This window comes from Natrix helvetica (assembly GCF_964273705.1).
Source record: "Natrix helvetica genome assembly, chromosome: 6".
Taxonomy (NCBI): Eukaryota; Metazoa; Chordata; class Lepidosauria; order Squamata; family Natricidae; genus Natrix; species Natrix helvetica.
Genome location: NC_138553.1, coordinates 76168244 through 76188173, shown reverse-complemented (window position 1 = coordinate 76188173; position 19930 = coordinate 76168244). Strand labels below are relative to the sequence as shown.

At 42.4% G+C, this 19930-nt stretch overlaps 1 protein-coding gene and 1 long non-coding RNA gene across 3 annotated transcripts in view; one reads left to right on the top strand and one right to left on the bottom strand.

Moving 5' to 3' along the window:
- The window catches only part of LOC309394640, a 253769-nt gene that overhangs the window by 192175 nt on the left and 41664 nt on the right, over window positions 1-19930 (bottom strand). The gene's annotated exons all lie outside the window — the stretch shown is intronic.
- LRP6 (LDL receptor related protein 6) overlaps window positions 1-19930 on the top strand; it is a 71503-nt gene that overhangs the window by 45597 nt on the left and 5976 nt on the right. Inside the window, exons 11-20 of one of the 2 annotated variants that reach the window (XM_081957946.1) lie at window positions 346-530; window positions 3656-3982; window positions 4999-5201; window positions 6960-7171; window positions 9096-9289; window positions 12995-13204; window positions 14471-14596; window positions 16124-16360; window positions 17776-17886; window positions 19376-19621. In XM_081957946.1, coding sequence (XP_081814072.1) covers window positions 346-530; window positions 3656-3982; window positions 4999-5201; window positions 6960-7171; window positions 9096-9289; window positions 12995-13204; window positions 14471-14596; window positions 16124-16360; window positions 17776-17886; window positions 19376-19621 — 2051 coding nt within the window. The remainder of the gene's footprint in view (window positions 1-345; window positions 531-3655; window positions 3983-4998; window positions 5202-6959; window positions 7172-9095; window positions 9290-12994; window positions 13205-14470; window positions 14597-16123; window positions 16361-17775; window positions 17887-19375; window positions 19622-19930) is intronic. The other variant, XM_081957947.1, reaches the window with a different exon arrangement.

The window sequence follows — 19930 nt, the reverse complement described above, 5'->3', positions numbered from 1 at the left end:
TGTAAACAAAAATTAAGTCCCTCCCATAGTAAAAAGATGCAACGCTGGAGTTCTTCATGTCACATCTGTGGACATTGTTGACACCTGCCATGTTATCATCATAACATCACAATGTTATTTTCTAAATAAATATATTTTAAGATATTTTTATCTTTAAAAGAAGTAAAAGAGACCTTTATTTTTTATGAAATTTTATTATTATTATTATTTTAAAAAACTTTAAAACCTGTTTAGAAATCTTGCTCAGAATAATAAGTTTAAATTTTATCATTTGGATTTTTTTCTGTTCCTATTTTGCTTATGTATCTTAATGCCCTAAACATGGAATATTTGATATGTCTTCAGGTTTATGTACTGGACTGAATGGGGTGGGAAACCCAAGATTGACCGAGCAGCCATGGATGGTAGTGAACGCGGTACTTTAGTGCCAAACGTGGGGCGAGCAAATGGCCTGACAATTGATTATGTCAAAAGAAGACTGTATTGGACTGACTTGGATACCAATTTGATCGAATCTTCAAATATGCTGGGTACGTTTTGCTTGGCTGTAGATAGCAACTAACAGTCTATTAGGCCAGAATCATGTAGGTTTGAGGGTGAGTGGTGCAGTGGCCTAGAGGTGGAGCTCTCGCCTCACAAACGGCTGTGAGTTCGATCCTAGGTAGAGACAGATGTTCTCTCTCTGGGGACTTTGAGATTATATCTGCTGAATATAACTCCGCATCGGTGACAGGAAGGGCATCTTGCCAGTAAACACTCAGCTCAGTTGCCCAGACTCCACCCCTCAAGGGATTATGGGGTCATTAAAAGATGATGGTGTAGGTTTGTAGGTGTGCTGTTTAACAAATGTAGCTCAGGTAGAAAATGTGATCTCCCTAAGTCAGTTGAAATGATGGGGAATTTTCTCCTTCAGGTGTCTCTATTGCCAGGAGGATAGTCCCTGTATTGGAAATTCTGTTTGGTTGCAGTTGTGTGAGGGGTGGGGCACAAGGGATTCTGGGAGGCTATTTTTCCTGTTGCAATTAAGATGCAGCACAGGGTTTTTTGGAGTGGACTTTCCCACTCTACAAAGTCAAATGCCATCCAACACTTGGGAAGGAGCTGCCTCCTATATCTCCCTCTCGGTCTTCTCCAAAGCCTTCTCAGAGCCTTCCATTGTTCTTCATACAATTTAATGACTTCTTGTAGTTCACAGTTTATTTAATACTAGCCGATAACCCAGCATTGACCAGGTATTTATTCATAGGGGGGAAATGTCCAGACCAAACGTAATTTCTAATGTTGGATTTTACCCCTTACCAGAGGGAGCCCCCTTGGGGAGTACTGTGAAGCCGTTACCAAGCCGTTCCACTGCGCATTATGGTAGAAGCCATTTTAAGGCAGTACAGTGGAAGCCATTTGAAGGCACAACAGGCTGTATCTTAACAGAAGACACACCCTGAGGGGTGTTAGGGATTTCTTACCCCCCCCCCCCAGTATTTGTTTCCAGAGAGTAAATCATCTGTGTACCAAAAACAGATTCAAATGGGACCCTTGCAAACTGTTTCTAGAAATGGGAAATGGGACTCTATCATCAGAAAAAATATCACATTTTTCAATTACAATTCCTGAAAGATAATGGAAATGTAGCATAAACTAATCTTTTTCAGACTCTGAACAGTGACAGAGTCAGGACAAAAATTACGTTAAATTAGATTTTAAAACAGTTTGGGGCCACAATATTCCCAAGAAGACACTCTCCAGACTCCAATGTCTGAATTCTTCAGAATGAGCAAGGCCTTAAGGGGCCCCCATTTAAGGAATTCCTTCTCCCTGAAGGTACAAAGGTTGTCAGCTTACTCTCTTTTTGGCACTAGCTAAATAAGGCATTTTACAGATGATGCCCCAAAGATAAGCAAGATTAGGCCTGGGTAGCACTTGGATGAGAGCCCGTGAGGAACTCTTTAGGGCTTGGAAGTTAGAAAAGTATCTCAGAGGAAGGCAATGCCAAACCATTTCAGGACTATTGCCAAGACGTGTCCTTCGCTCTTGAATGAGTTCCTAATTACCTCCTGATGAAAGGGAAGCAGTATTTTTCAGACACCACCGAGACTGACAAGATGCCGCTACCTGAGCCAAACAGCCTAAATTTTAGACTTCTTTTATGAAGAAGAGAAGCAGGCCTTTATATTTATGATTCAAAAAAATAAACATTTTTCCTATAGCTATATTCCAGCAATTGAATATTATGCACATAGCAGTAGCACTTAGATTTACATACCACTTCACAGTGCTTTGCAGTCCTCTCTAACAGTGAGTGCAGTACTGCAGGCTACTTCTGCTGACTCCTGGCTGACTGCAGTTTGGCAGATCAAATCCCACCAGGCTCAAGGTTTAATCAGCCTTCCATCCCTCCGAGGTGGCTAAAATGAAGACCCAAATTGTTGGGGGAAATATGCTGACTCTGTAAAACACGTAGAGAGGGCTGAAAAGCACTGTGAAGCAGTATATAAGTCTAAGTGCTATTGCTAATGAGCCAGTCAGGATCGAACTTTTGAAGTGATCAGTGATTTAGCCTGCAGTACTACATTCTAACCACTGTGCCACCATGGTTCTTAATATTATACACATTGTTTGTTCCCTTTGATAAGTATAATAGTTTGGCCATTTTGTATTTTACAGACAAGTTGCATAATATTCCAAGTGATACAGATACTGCTTTGTACATGGGGGGTAAGCAATGTGTGTAGCAGAGCATTCATGGCAATGCACCATTAGTCCTTGACTTATGAATGTAATGGAGCCTGCCCACTTCAGTTGTAAATTGTGATGCTCTTAAAGCAGGTCACCCCACATGACTAACCCAATTTTAAAATTGCATCAGAGCAAACCTATTGTTAATTATAGGGCGTTTTCAGCAAAAAGTCATAAGTTGAGTCATGTGATCATGGATCCCTGCAAACTCATAAATTGGGGCCAATTGCAAGTGCCCAACGTTTGATCACGTGACCCCAGCGGAAACGGGACAACCATTGGAATTTCAGAACCAGGTCGTAAATAATAATCCGGACAGGGGGTTCATTGTAACTTCAAACAGTTGCTAAACAACCAGTTGTAAATCAAGGGCAGGTAGTCACAATTATGTTATGATAATTGTCCCTTTTTGGGAGAGGGGGCGGTTTAAAAATCTAAGAAATAAAAATAAATGATCACAATTGAGCCCCAAATTTCTGTTGTGAGACATTTGTTGTGAGTTTTGCCCCATTTTACAAACTTTCTTACCACCATTGTTAAGTGAATCACCACGTTTGATAAGTTAGTAACCCAGTTGTTAAGTGAATCTCCAGATTCTTTGCTTGTCAGACGGTCACAAAAGGGGATCACATGACCTTGGGACACAGCAATGGTCATAAGTGTGAACTAGTTGCCAAGCCTTTGGATTTTGATCGCATGATCATGGGGAATACTACAAAGGCCATAACTGTGAAAAATGGTCATAGGCCACTTTTTTCATTGCTGTTGTAACTTTGAACGGTCACTAAATGAACTTCTGTAAGTCAAGGAGTACCTGTAGATCATTTCTTAGAGTGTTAGCGATGGCCTGCAGAGGTGATAGGTACATCTAGTGATCTTCCGCCTTTCTTTCATTTCATTTCATTCCCTTCCCCAAATCCAGGCCTTGACCGCGATGTTATCGCCGATGATTTACCGCATCCGTTTGGCCTGACTCAGTACCAGGATTACATCTACTGGACAGACTGGAGTCGACGTAGCATCGAACGTGCCAACAAGACCAGCGGACAGAATCGCACCATCATCCAAAACCACCTGGATTACGTGATGGACATCCTAGTCTTCCATTCATCCCGGCAAGCTGGCTGGAATGAGTGCGCTTCCAGCAATGGGCACTGCTCCCACCTCTGCCTGGCAGTGCCCGTAGGTGGCTTTGTCTGTGGATGTCCTGCTCATTATTCCTTGAACCCTGACAACAGAACATGTAGTGGTAAGCCAGAAACATGGACAGTGGTGTTAATTTGCATTCCTAAAGGTTCACTTGCCATAAATTAGGGCCAGTGTTTCTTATGCTTGTACTCGGAGAAGATTGTTGAATTAAACCAAGGCTATTTTTTATTCCTAACCAGCTGATAACCCGACGCTGGCCGGGTATTTATTCATAGGGGGAAAATGTCCGGACCAAACGTATTGGATTTCCCCCCTTACCAGAGGGAGCCCTCTTGTGGAGTACTGTGAAGCTGTTACCACGGCAACTCCCCTGCGCTGTTCAATAGAAGCCATTTTACAGCAGTACAGTAGAAGCCATTTTAAGGCACAACAGGCTGTATCTTAACAGAACACACACACAAGGGGTTTTAGGGGTGTCTTACCACCCTCCCCCCATAATATTTGTTTCCAGAGAGTAAGTAAGTTTGGTTGAAATTGCTTGAGGTGTTCCAGAGTTATGCTGGAACACACAAAAAGGAGAGGGTGAGGGAGGGGGAGAGGGGAAGAGAGAGAGAGAGAGAGAGAGGGAGGGAGGGAGGGAGGGAGGGAGGGAGGGAGGGAGAGAGAGAGAGAGAGAGAATGAGAATGAGAATGAGAATGAGAATGAGAATGAGAATGAGAATGAGAATGGGTTGGGTATTTTCCCCACTTCTTGGATGTGCATTGTTTACCCATTAATTGCTATTTTTAACAATATTGCCTGGGAACAGTTATTAACTAGATTTGCAAACCAGATTTGGACATTTTAACCTGTGTGTCTAAAAGGTATTGTCTATTTTTAAAGATGGAGTTACAATTTCTCTACCCACCCCCTAAATAATTTCCCTTTGAATAGCATCTTCCTTTCTCCAATCTCTCTCTTTAGGCTCATTTTTTTTTCCCACAAAGGAAGGCCTCTCCTTTAATTGCTGCTCTCTTTTTATTCTGTGGGGCACATGGGGATATTTTTAGAGTTGTGATCTTAACATCATTAGCCTAACTCACACTTTCCCTTCTGCGTTTGCATTTCTCCTTAAGCCCCTACAAGTTTCTTGCTCTTCAGTCAGAAGAATGCAATCAATCGTATGGTGATCGATGGGTTGAAGAGTCCAGAGATCATCCTTCCGATACACAGCCTCAGAAATGTTCGGGCAATCGACTATGATCCCCTGGAGAAGCAGCTTTACTGGATCGATTCTCGCCAGAACATTATCAGAAGGTCCCAAGAGGATGGCAGTCAGGTATCGAAACGAGGGCTGTTCAGTTTTCGAAGAGGGACAAGGGGCAAAACAATTCTTGTCTTACCGGATTTAATGTTTGAAACCCTTTATAAATGCTGTTGCTTGTGCAGTAGAATTTGCTGGTTATTAAACCAATAGATGGAAATCAGCTGAAAATAGGAACATCTTAATTTTGGATAGAGGAGGCAAATTCAGTATTGAGTTTAGGTAGAGCTTAATTTTACGGCATGAATGTTTTGAAGATATATGATTAAAGCCCATCATACCTCACCAAATACAGGTTCAAAAGGTGGTTTAAATGTGTCCAACATGTCTATAGTTCTTTAGCTTCTTGAAAAGTAGACACAGGATCAGACCAGTTTCTGAATTTTTAAGCTATGAGCTCTTGAATGGACACGTTCAAAAAAAATTTTGATACTCAAAGGGCCAGAGATAAACTGAGTTAAGAATAAGACATGCTTTTTCCAGACAATTAACAGAATAACTAGAGTTGGAAGGGACCTTGGGGGTCTTCTAGTCCCAACTCCCTGTTCAAGCAGGAGACTTTATACCATTTCAGACAAACGACTGACCAGTCTCTTCTTAAAAGCCTCCAGTGTTGGAGCAGTCAGAAGTTCTATAGGCAAGACATTCCATTGGTTGATTGTTCTAACTATCAGGAAGTGTTTCCATAGTTCTAGGTTGGTTCTGTCCATCATTAGTTTCCATCCATTGTTTCTTGCCTTGCCTTCTGGCGCTTTGGAGAGTAGGTTGACTCCCTCTTCTTTGCGGCAGCCCCTCAAATATTGGAACACTGCTATCATGTCACTCCTAGCAGAGGTGGTATTCTGCCGATTCACCCCGGTTCGGGTGAACCGGTAGCGGCAGCAGCGGGAGTCTCTGCCCACCCACCCAGATGTTATCACGGACGCTCTGCACATGAGCAGAAGCGCCGCATTCGAGTGAAGTGAGTGCACGCATGCGCGCACTCCCTGTTCCGAACCAGTAGCGAAGATAAGAGGAAACCATCACTGACTCCTAGTCCTTCTTTTCACTAGACTAGCCATAACCAGTTCTCACAATTATTCTACTACGTTTGCACCTATCATAAATGTAGGGGATTTCAGACCATTTTTCACAAATTACAGCGACATGCAGAAATACTGATCATGGCTGGAAATATCTTTTGAAGTTAATTTACAAACTCTGTTTTGGGAACAGCACTGGACATTTTTTAAAATTAATTTATTGCTATGTTTAAAATGAAATACAAAGTAAAGTGCATGCACAAAACAAAATAATATAGATACGTTTATTTATAGATACATCCAACAAATTGTTAAGTTATAACACTAAAACAAACAAAATGAATATAAACCCCCTTAAATGAGGGGAAAAAAACTTTGAAAAAGTAGCACATTGATATATCACCAAACTATATCCCTTATTCATTTAATAACTGCATCAAATCACACATAATCACATATAATAATAATTTATTTCTGTTAAATGTTAAGAAATCTATATCAAAATTTCACAATATTTACCAGGAATAAGCTATTCATGTTTCCATTTTTTTGTATTAGTAGAAAAAGTATTTTTCACTGATCATTGTGTAGGCTAGCGGGTGGGACTGTCTAAAATATTTTGGCTGGTACCAGGTTGAGAGACTGGCAGAGTTATATAGTTTGTCCTACACTAAAGTTAGCTCTGTGCAAAGTTCCAGTTGGTTTCTGATGGAGTCCCTGAAGCATCCTGTATCTTGCACCTTCATTCCAGAGTTCTATCATTGTGACGAGTCCCGTCCCCAACCAAAATCTAGATATCCAGCCGTATGATCTGAGTATCGATATTTACAGCCGTTACATTTACTGGACTTGTGAAGCCACGAACGTCATCAATGTCACACGCCTGGATGGACGGCTGATGGGCGTGGTGTTGAAAAACGAACAGGATCGGCCTAGAGCGATCGTTGTGAATCCAGAGAAGGGGTAAGTGGGTTGCAGGATGGAAAACGTTTAGGCATTTCAGCTCCAGATCCTTTTTGCCTCTTGACTTCTGTTGTGCCACGCCATCCATTTCATGTTCGAATGCTTTAAAGAAAATCAATATCATGATATAAATCCTGAGGCGCTAACACTCACATTCTAAAATGTGCATTATCTAAACCAGAGGTGTCCAAACTTGGGAACTTTAAGAGTTGTGGACTTCAACTCCCAGAATTCCCCAGCCAGCCTGGAATTCTGGGAGTTGACGTCCACAAGTCTTAAAGTTCCCGAGTTTGGACACCCCTGATCTAAACAAATAAAATATTGCTGTATGCCTTTCATAGTTATGCACATTTTACTTTGGGTGTGTAAAACATGAGGAAAAACAAGGAACAACTCAAGGAATTGATACTGTTTTTTTGTTGTTGTTGTTATTTCCGCTTTTGATTTCTAGAAACTTCAAATAGCACCAGCATTTAGGAAGCCATGAGAGGAAGAAGGGAAAACGATGAACAAAATATTACATTGTTTATATCCCTTTTCAAATTTGTCAAACTTAACATAGTGGGAGTTATTTTTTATTACCTTTCTAAGTTGTTTAACGGTTCCATTCTTTCAATATGCTGGCTGAGGGATTCTGGGAGTTGACGTCCACCCATCTTAAAATTGCTAAGTGTCGAAAAATACTTGATTTAAACTCTATTGCACAAAATAAAAAGTCCAAGGAAACATGGAATAAACAAGTTAAAATCAGTGGTGCAGTATTTGTAATAAAGAGTGCATATAAATTGTAATAATAAATCAGTACAGAAATGTGAAATTGTTTTTATAACTTCTAAGAATTTTAAAGATGTCTTCATTTATAATTATGGATTAAGGATTATGTAGCACAATTTTGTAAATAGTGTGTGTAATACAGATAAAATAAATGAGTAGGAGAATCCTCTATAAATTAAGCAGCTTCCTAATCTTTATAAAAGCAGAAGGATGAAATAAAACCTAGTCTCACGTTTTTGCAAACCACAGAGTATTTTAGAAATTAAAATATTCTTCCTGCTAGAAAGGGAAGAGGAAGAAAATCCAGAACAGTTGGTGGAGTTTTAAGATCTAGTTAATGAACTGTACTTCGTTAATGAGAGCTTAAAATTATGTATGCAGTCATAATTAACAGATTAAGATATTAACTGCTTTTTAACATGCAGCTTCTTTGTTTATTTTTTCAAACACAACAATACAATTATTATTTTTTAAATGACATCAAAGATTATCTGCATTTCAAACTTTGAACCCTAAGTCACTGATACCATCAAAAAACGTAGCTTTGGAAAATAGAAAGGAAACCTTCTTGAGTTTTTTTTTAATTAGTTTTAAATTAAATAAAACATTGAATTCCATGTAACTCCAAGTAGGAAGGAAACTTTCTTGAGATTTTTTTAAATTAGTTTTAAATTAAATAAAACATTGAATTCCATGTAACTCCAAGTAGCTCCTTTGGCAATGGTGTGCAATTGTCTTTTTCCAGAATCTCCATTCAACCATGAGCTTCAGATTTTCTTATAGCCTCCCACCCAATGTGCACCACATTTAATTATTTCAAAACCAGCTGTTTGCCACCATCTCTTATGTGTGTTTTTAGTTAGTGTTCTCTTTCCTGCATCCACAAGCAGTCCAGCGATATCCAATCTGTTGGTTTAGTGGGGGAATAGTATAGCAATAGCACTTAGACTTATATACCCCCAACAATCTGGGTCCTCATTTTACCGACCTCGGAAGGGTGGAAGGCTGATTCAACCTTGAGCCTGGTGAGATTCAAACTACCAAATTGCAGGCAGCCGGCAGTTAGCAGAAGTAGCCTGCAGTACTGCATTCTACGCACTGCGCCACCGTGGCCACGCGTGAAATAACTTGATTGTCTTTCATTTTGCAGGTACATGTATTTCACCAATCTCCAAGAAAGATCTTCCCCTAAAATCGAAAGGGCAGCATTAGACGGAACTGAACGGGAGGTCCTCTTTTCCAGCGGTCTAAGTAAACCCGTCGCCTTGGCCGTTGATAGCCACTTGGGGAAGTTATTCTGGGCAGACTCTGACCTGCGGAGAATTGAGAGCAGTGATCTGTCTGGTAGGATAAACGTTTCTTCTTCTTCTTCTTTCAGTTAATCCCTAATTAATACCCTTCTTTGTACCTTCCTTTTGAAAATCAAACTGTGTTGCAAACTGCTTGTTACAAAAGTTGGGTTCTAACTAACATTCCTTTGATACTTAGGTCTGCAATGCAACACTTTCCAGATTGAGCCACGGTTTTAATGTTCTAATCTAAGAACCCAAATGCACAGCACTAGATCTAATCATACATACAACCCAGCAATGTGTTCTCCTCTATTATGGTGTAATTTCAGCTTTTCACGGATGATATCTAGTTATCTTTGTAAAAAGATAAAGGGAGAGGTTCCCCCGTATATGCATGCTAGTCGTTTCTGGCTCTAGGGGGCGCTGCTCATCTCCGTTTCAAAGCCGAAGAGCCAGCACTGTCCGAAGATGTCTCCGTGGTCATGTGACTGGCATGACTAAACACCGAAGGCACACGGGACGCTGTTACCTTCCCACCAAAGGTGGTTCCTATTTTTCTACTTGCATTTTTTCCGTGCTTTTGAACTTCTAGGTTGGCAGAAGCTGGGACAAGTAACGGGAGCTCACTCCATTACAGGGCGCTAGGGATTCGAACTGCCGAACTTCTGATCAACAAGCTCAGCGTCTTAGCCTTTGTATCTTTGTAACAACTTGTGTATTCCTCTTGTGTTACCTTGGCTCAAGTTGGTGCACTGCCTATTACAGAGAAAGTAGGGAAATTCGCCAGACTCCTGTACAATAACCACGTGTGTTTATGTATTCTGATACTGATGTTAAAACAGTAACCCATGTGTGGTCAAACTGACCACAATAGTTAATTGGGCTTTCTGATCAAGAGGTTACAGCCTTCCTTTTGCAACTTGGGCAAGCAATAATAATAAAAAAAACAACTGGGTTACAAAAATCCTTTTCTACCTTCTTTTCATTATTAATTATTTCAGGTTTTGATTTTCCTGTACAGGGAGTTCTCAACTTTAGACCACAATTCAGCCCCAAATTTATGTTGTTAAATAAGATATTTGTTAAGTGAATTTTGCCTCATCTTACAAACTTTCTTGCCACAGTGGTTAAGTGAGTCACTACAATTGATAAGGTGGTAACATGGTTGTTAAGTGAATCTGGCTTCCCCCTGGATTTTGCTCGTCAAAAGGTGATGACATGACCTTGGGAAACAGCAACAGTCATAAGTATGGGTCATTTGCCAAACATCTGAATTTTGTGCACAGGATCACGGGGATTCTACAAAGCAGTGGTGGGTTCCGGATCCCGTTGCAACTGGTACGGTGCAATGGGGCCCGGCGTCCTCCACATGAATGTGTGCAGCGCGTGCATGCGTCCTTACTTCCTGCGACGCCTCCGCGACACTCCAGCTGCTCGGCGGAGTATCTTGCAGGCGCCGTATGCTTCGTGCGTGGAAGTCCCAAAGAGCTCAAATATCAGTGAGTGCGGGCAAGCGGGTGGGCCCTCCGGAGCACCGTACCAGAACGGTACCCAGTGCTCCCGGCAGGCACCAGTACGCCCATACTGGGGCGTACCGGTCGTAACCCACCACTGCTACAAAGGTTGTAAGTGTGAAAAATTTCAGTGCCGTTGTAACTTTGAACGGCCGTTGTAACTTTGAACGGCCACTAACTGAACTGTTGTAAGTCAGGGCCTACCTGTATTCCCACCTCTACTTTCCTTACAGATAGTGATTTACTGTACGTTAAACTTAGCAGGTGAGATACCCGGAGAAAGCATTTTTACTAAGCCTCTTGCTCTTTTTTCTTCTTCTTCCTGTATGACAGACCACATTTGTGAGTCGTAATTGGGGTTTCTGGAAGACTTATTCTGTGGTTAGAAAATTACTTCTTGCGGTTTGGTTGGATGAGATTTAGAGAACATTATAGCTCTATTGGTGGGAAACCTGGAACCATTGATTTTCTGTTAAAAAATAAAACCCTCCCACTTTCACCAATCCCCGTCAAGGAAGTTGGAATCTCCTTTTCAATGGGATAAGTCAGACTTGCAAACCAATACAAACCTCTTAGTTAGGTGTGACCCCAGTGATTCTTCAAATGCCCCCAATTCTACACAGAATGGAAGATACTATAGAACAGGGATGTCAAGCTCCAGGCCTGAGGGCTGGATCAGGCCTGCAGAGTGCTTAAATGTGGCCCATGGGGCTGGGCTGGATATAGGAAAGGACTGGCCCGCGGTGCCTCTAGCAGCCAAAATGGGGCATGGAGGCCTCACATGGGGCTCTCCCTTGCCCCATTTTGGCCGGCAGGGTGCTGCAGGAGACTGTCCAGGCTGAAAACGGGGTGCAGGGGGCCTCACACGGCTCCTCGGTGCCCTGTTTTGGCTGACAGGGTGCTGCAGGAGGTCACCCAGGCCGAAAACAGGGTGTGTGTGGCTTCACACAGCCCCTCCGTTCCCCGTTTGGCTGACAGGGTGCTGCAGGAAGCCGTCTAGGCCAGAAACAGGGTGTGAGGGGCCTCACACTGTCCCTCTGTGCCTCATTATGGCTGGCAGGGTGTGCAGGAGACTACAGGCCGTAAATGGGGTGTGGGGGGCCTCACACAGCCCCTCTGTCACCCATTTTGGGTGGTTGGGTGCTGTAGGAGGCTGCCCAGGACAGAAACGGGGTGTAGAGGGCTCACCCCCCCCATGTGCCCCATTTTGGCCGGCAGGGTGCTGCAGGAGACGTCTGTCCCGTGTGTGCCCCCACCCCCACCCCGGCCAGCCCGTGAAGGATGCTGATCCAGCCCTTAAAGTAATCCAGTTTGACACCCTTGCTATAGAATAAAATAATCCCTGGAATTTGGAGGAGGGTCTTTTGGACTCACTGTGTGGAAGAACAGGTGTTGATAGTAGCCAGAATGTCTTCCTCGGATTAGCAGGTGAGATACCCGGAGAAAGCAGGCCTTTCTTCCCACGTATTCTCGTAATGGCCTGGCTAGGACACTGCAGCGTTTCTGCTTTTTTGCAACATACAGACTTTACCCGTTTCAGGTTTTTTAGATTGTAATGTTAAGCTCCGTTGATAACATCGTGATTTGTAATGTTCTGAAACCGTATTTCCTGGAAGTCATGTTTGTCTTTTCCCATATGAAATTTGGCCTCAGCCTTGCAACATCTGCTTTTTTCTCCCATCAGAATGATAGGCATTGCTAGAAAGATTACCCACCCACACACGTGCGAGTGGGATGTTATCATATCTCAAAACAGGTGTGGTTCCATTCAGATGAATTTTAGATGCATGTTAAATAGACTTATCTTTCACTTTCCGTTAAAATGCATACTAATCCACTTAAATCAGGAACTTTTATTGGTTGCTGATAATTGATATTGTTGTTGGACTGGATCTGGGTAGTCCACTGTTAAAGTGATGGAAGGTATGCATTGCATCTTGCGACTGGATGTCCCACCAATTTAATATCTCTTATGCAAATGATATTGTCTTTATGTTGAAACTTCCGGCAATCCGCTCCAGAGGCGTTGCATTGTTAGAGGAGGAGGCAATTCTTTTGTAACCTTTTGTTTCCAAACATAAACTTGGAGCGTTTGAAATCTGTTTACAGCTGTTGTGCATTTTATTGAGCTCATGCAGCATTGTGGCTTAGGCATCTCACATTAAGATACAGTCACAGCATATGTGAAGTTACAAACATTTTGTTGTAGTTCAGTTTTTCCTTTTCTCCCCCCCATTTCAAAGGTGCAAATCGGATAGTCCTAGAAGATTCCAACATACTGCAGCCTATAGGCCTGACCGTATTTGAAAAATGGCTTTACTGGATTGATCGTCATCAACAGATGATTGAGAAAATTGACGTGACTCGCCAAGAGGGACGAACAAAGGTTCAGGCTCGAATTGCTCAGCTGAGCGACATCCATGCCGTTAAAGAACTCAACATGCAGGAATACCGTAAGTCTTTTGCCACATCTAAGGAAGAACGTACGTGTTACTTCTCTCAAAACAGCTTCCCTATGATTCATTAGCTGGAGAATTCTGAGAGTTGAAGTTTGCACACCTCGTATTTGCCAAGTTTGAGAAATACTGGTCTAAAAGCTCCAGATGTTTAGTTAGAACAGTGTTTCTCAACCTTGGCAACTTTACGTCCTGTGGACTTCAACTCCCAGAATCCCCCAGCCAGCTGGCTGGGGAATTCTGGGAGTTGAAGTCCACAGGACTTAAAGTCGCCAAGATTGAGAAACACTGAGTTAGAAGATACCCATTTACAGTAGATCCCATGCAAAATAATATCTTCATCAGATGAGCAGGTGAGATACCTGGAGAAAGCAGACCTTTCTTTACTCCTATTCTCATCATGGCCTGGCTAGGAGACTACGGCGTTTCTGCTTTTTCACAGCATGGAGCAAAGGGTGTCAAATGCGCGGCCTGCAGGCCGGATACATCACGCACTGGCCATGCTCGCCCACCCCCAGTTTAGTGAAGGGGGAAAGTCGCGATACATCACGTGATGACAACGTGACGCCACGGGTTTGACACCCCTGGCATAGAGACTTCACAGGTTTCAGGTTTTTTAGATTGTAATTTTAAGCTTAATTGATAACATCATGATTTTTAGAACAGTTCTAAACCCATATTTCTTGGAGGCAGGAATTGTCCCTTCCTGTATGAAACTTTGGCATCAGCCTTGCAACATCTGCTTTTGGCTGCATCAGAATGATAGGCATTGCTAGAAAGAATTTCCCCCCCACAAGAAAACATTAAATTTGCAGCTTATTTGCCCTCAGGGATTTTAGATTTGCAGCTCTTTTTTTTATTGTTTTAACTTTCTTTGGAAGGAAAGTGCATCAGTCAGTTTAATAATATGGTCATCTTAGGTCTGTTGGGATACTATGTTGACCTTAGAACCTTCCCAGAAATGTCATCATGCAGAAATAGCTTCACATTTACATTTCGAGACGTTGAAAAGACGTTTTGGTGCTAAACTTTGCCCTGGTGTTTGTCCTCGTTGCTTAAACCATTTTGCACTTTTCCAGAGAATTATTAATACTGATGTGAATTATTGATACTGGAAAGGTAGCTGATCTTCATGGAGATTTTGAGCCACACTTGGTTTCCTAGGAGGCAGTCTGAAATCTATAGTATATAATTTTTAAAAAACCCAAGCAAACAGGTGTTTGAGATATAAAATACCATCTGTGAATGTGCTTCGTCTTTCAGGACAGCACCCCTGTTCCCAAGACAACGGTGGCTGTTCTCACATCTGCATTATAAAAAGTGATGGAACTACGCGTTGCTCCTGTCCCATGCATCTAGTCCTGCTTGAAGATGAACTTTCTTGCGGAGGTAAGACTTTTTTTTAAGGTAATCTTGATTTAGGTAGGAAGAGGTGCGGTAGCTCCATGGCTTAATGATGCTGGAGATGGTCTCGGCACCGATGGTTTGAGCCCAAGCACTGTGTGGCAGGATGAGCTCCTGTCACTCGCCTCAGTTTCTGTCCACCTAACAGTTCGAAAACATCTTCGGTGCAAGTGGATCAATAGGTACCACTTTGGTGGGGAGATGAGCTGGTGCTCTGTGCGGGCAGGCAAATTCCTGATGGCTCTGAACCTTTCCGGTTGCATTGCCTGCTTGCGAGGCAGCTCTGCGAAGGGTTGGAACCCTTGGGTGATGCTGCAGGAAGAGCCACTTGTCTCGCCTTCCTGTGGCACATGTTGAGAAGTGCGCAAGCGTGTCCTATAGGAGGACTGGTTCCCTTGGCAAGCCCAACTACTACTCGGCAACAGCGTTGTGGTTTCCTGGCTACTGTAACAACGCCATGTGTTAATAGCAATAGTACTTAGACTTATATACCCCTTCACAGTGACTTAGAGCCTTCTCTAAGCGGTTTACAGAGTCAACATATTACTTTGACTCAGCCTTTCATTCTTCTGAGGTCGATAAAATGAGGACCCAGATTATTGGGGGCAATATACTGACTGTAAACTGCTGTTCTGACCTTGACTTCCCCAGCAGCACGAAGCCAAGTCCTCGTCCCAATAACCCCCTTTTATTTAATTTACAGTGAATTCCTCTCCAGCAAAGTCTTTCCTCTCCCACAGTCTTTTAAGATAGTTCACAATTACCGACCTTGATCAGGGTTGGAGAGTGGCCAGGCCGATATCTTTAAGACGTCGCAATACTTGGCAAGAATGTAGGAATGAACTAATTGTCTCCTGCAAACTCCCCTCCACTTTCGCTTCTCTTTTATTTACTCTGGGAGGGCCATTTATTGTCCACCTGTGGCCTTACTCCCAAGTTGGCCCTTGTTCTTAATTGTTCCCTTCATCTGACAACTCTTTGCATGCACACACTGGGAACAGGCTCCAGCTGTTCGTCTGCCTCACTGATGTCTGACTCCGAAGGCAGCTGATAACTGGCATACGGCTCTGGCCCCCTCTCTGCCTCCGACACAGAGCCCCCATCATAGCCTTCCCCAGACTCCAGGACTGGTCCATGTTCCTCCCCAACCTAGGTCCTAAGTGTTCCTAAGTCACTGTCCAACTCTGCTGCCAGCTTTGTTGGCCGGTCACAACAACTGCTTAGAGAGGGCCGCAAAGCACTGTGAAGTAGTATATAAATCTAAGCTCTAGACATATATACCACTTCAGTAGCTCTATTGCTTCTGTACATTGATGTACAACTATGGTTCCCAGAGTCATTGGTCATGGGGCAGAGAGTTTTCAATCAGTGCATGTTTCAAGCAAATCCCAATTTTCCAGCTAGGTAATTCCAGCTTGTGTGGAGATATTTTGCTACTGTATTCAGACAGCTACTTCAATTACTCTTTGTGTTGCATCTGAAAATGGAGGTCTTTTCTCTCTTCCCCAACAGAGCCTCCAACTTGCTCCCCACAACAGTTCACATGTTACACAGGAGAGATTGACTGCATCCCTGTGGCTTGGCGTTGTGATGGGTTCACGGAGTGTGAGGATGCCAGTGATGAGAAGAACTGCCCCTTGTGCTCCGATTCCCAGTTCCAGTGTGAGAGCGGGCAGTGCATCGATGCCGCCCTGCAGTGCAACGGAGAACCAAATTGCCAGGATAACTCCGACGAAAAGAAATGTGAAGGTATTCCACATTCCTGAGCAAAATAGGGATTGTTGCAGGTAGTCCTCGACTTACGGCCACAGTTGAGCCCAAAATTCCCAATGGCTAAGCAAGACAGCCTTTAAGTCAATTTTGCCCCCATTTTGCAACCTTTCTTGCCACAGTTGTTAAGTGGATCACGAGTGTGTTAAATGAATAACACAGTGAACCTGGCTTCCCCGTTGTCTCTGCTTGTCAGAAGGTCGCAAAGGGGGACCGTATGACTGGCACCATCATAAATGTGAGTCAGTTGTCGAGCATCCAAATATAAATCACATTGACCGTGAGGATGCTGCAACGGTCATAAATGTGAAACGTGTCCCTAAGTCACTTTTTTTCAGTGCTGTTATAACTTGGAATGTGAACTGTTTTAAGTTGACTACCTGTAATTGCTGGGTTCAGTTATGGTTGTTAAGTCAAGGATTAATTGTAGTTGGCAGTGTTGTCCACTGAGGGGAGTTGTGCATTTGTGGCCAGCAACTCCCCTTTTTTGTTGTTGTTCCTTGGCAATGCAATTCTGGCATTGTTTGTAATGCTGGCATTAGCCTAAGCAGCCTAGGTTACTGTGAGGCCCACTTGCACCCTGAATAAGCCATCCACTCCTTTGGAATCCCTTGTTAATGTAGTTTACATGTTCAGTTTCGCCAGATCATGGCTTTGAAAGCGTACTTTTCATTGTACACGGCCCTGGGGAAATTTTATCTTAAGCAGCAAGCTGCAAAATTTAAAATAAGGTATACAATAATAATGGTGATCCAAGGTAAGGCGTGATTGTTTTTGTTCAGTCTAAAATGTTCACCAACGCGGTGACTTGTCTTATGTCTTTATGGTGAATATCTAACTTGCAATTTTAAATAGATAGATGATAGATAGATAGATAGATAGATGATAGATAGATAGATAGATAGATAGATAGATAGATAGATAGATGATAGATAGATGATAGATAGATAGATAGATAGATAGATAGATAGATAGATAGATGATAGATAGATAGATATGTATTTGTGTTACAACCCCTGGTATGCCCAAATATGGGAGGGAGCTCACTACTGCCCCTTTCTGTCCTTCGGCTCATTACAGAGGACCATCCAGGCAGAAAACCATATTTTTATTTTTAATGTTGCCTTTTTATATTTGTGTTGTATTTGTGCTGATAAATAAATAAAGGGAGTCTAGTATAGATCTATTTCAAGCTATTTAGCTCCCAGTAAGGGTATGGCTAGCTGATGAGAGCTAAATAGCTTGAAATAGATCTATACTAATCTCCCTTTATTTATTTATCAGCACAAATACAACATACATACATACATACATACATACATACATACATACATACATACATACATACATATATATCTCATCCGTTAATGATGGATTTGCTTTCCTCCCTTCAGTGCTTTGTTTAACTGACCAGTTCCGGTGTGCGAGTGGTCAGTGCATTGGGAAAAACAAGAAATGTGATCACAGCCTTGATTGCAATGACAATTCAGACGAACAGGGCTGCTGTAAGTATACCCCCAGATGTGGTTTTTTCTTCTTTGTTTCACTTCATCGTCTTCTCTTTTGTTGTAAGCGGCAGGGAGTCAGAATTATTCAGCAGCATGCAAAAATAAGTACATAATAAAAATTTGCTTTGTTGAATGGCAGGCTTTAGCCCTTCACGTTCTGACACTCTTCTGCTAAGTGCAACTAAACATGGTTGGGTTCGGTTTGATTTGTACTGTTGATGTTACCTAATTTGGGTAATGACACACCTACAAGAAAATAACCAAGGGAGAATAAGCACACCAAGGACCCTTCAGTTTGATTTGTTGAATCTGGGTAATTTTGCTTTAATTTGTATCTCATATGGAAAGAGGCTCATGTGTGAAGATACTCAGCTTTACTAAAATTCAGTCAAGTATCCATATAGTGAAATAGGTCCGTTATTTCATGACATGTCCCTCTTTTCATTTATATAATTGGACAGATATCGGAACACATTAGAATAGAAATAGAAATAATAGGAATTGGGATAGGATGGCAACAGCAGTAGCACTTAGACTTATATACCGCTTCACGGTGCTTTACAGCCCTCTCTAAGTGGTTTACAGAGTCAGTCTGTTGCCCCCCAACAATCTGGGTCCTCATTTACCCACCTCGGAAGGATGGAAGGCTGAGTCAACCTTGAGTTGGTCAGGATTGAACTCCTGGCAGTGATCACTGAGTTAGCCTGCAATACTGGATTCTAATCACTGCACCACCATGATTAGAATAGAACAGAACAGGAGTAGAGTAGCGTAGCGTAGAGTAAAGAATAGAAATAGAATAAGGGAGAGGCATAGAATATAGAATAGAATAGAACCGTGATGGTGAACCTATGGCACGCATGCCCAAAGTGGCACATGGAGCCATGTCGCCCGGCACGCACAGCCTTGCCTGTTTGTCTTCCGGATTCTAGCACACATACGCACCTGGCGATCAGCTGACCTTCACATGTGCAGCAGTGCCAAAAACCGTATGCGTGCTGGCCAGCTGATCATCGGGCATGCATGGCTAGAACCCAGAAGTTTGGTTTTTCCGGAGCATGGCCCTGATGAGAGTGTGTGCGCAACGTTTCTGTGCAACCTTTTCAGCAGTGCCTAAAAGGTTCACCCTCACTGGAATAGAATAGAATAGAATAGAATAGAATAGAATAGAATAGAATAGAATAGAATAGAATAATACTATACGAATACAAAACTGTACTAAACTAATACCATGTTAATACTATACTATGCTGTGCTATACTATACTATACTTTTTCTCTGGTGCATAAGTTGTCAGTGTACATATAAAACAACAGAGTAATAACAATAATACTATTGATACCTATTAGAGAAGATAGTAGAAAAGATGAGAAGGATTATAGTAAAACAGCTGTACTATGGGTAAATATACATAGATATAAGACATTAAGGAATAGTTCTACAGAGCTGTCGTCTTTTTTAAAGTGATTTTTCTCCTTCCTTTTAGACACAACTGAAGAACCAGCCCCACCTGCCACCAATACAATTGGCTCCATCATCGGTGTGATCCTTACGGTTTTTGTCGTTGGTGCCATGTACTTTGTTTGTCAGAGAGTGCTGTGCCCACGCATGAAAGGAGATGGAGAAACAATGACCAATGACTACGTTGTCCATGGGCCGTCTTCTGTGCCTCTGGGTTATGTGCCTCACCCGAGCTCCCTTTCTGGATCTCTTCCAGGTCAGATTTATACAGGTAGTCCTCGATTTACAACAGCTCATTTAGTGACCTTTTAATCGTTAACAATGGCACTGGGAAAAAAAAGTGGCTTATGTCCATTTTTCACACTTATGACCTTTGTCGCATTGAGGAATCCAACAAGCATTTTGCGAGTTAAGAAAAAGTCCAGCGTGGCTTGGAAATCTTGTAAAAGGGCTACAGATTTGTGACTTGCGTTTGGGAAGGCAAAAGTGTCACATCAATTGCATCTCTTCCTTAGGGTGTAAAATTAGAGGGGAGGGCAAACGGATTCTTCAGCGACACCTTTTTGTGGTCTCACGTTCT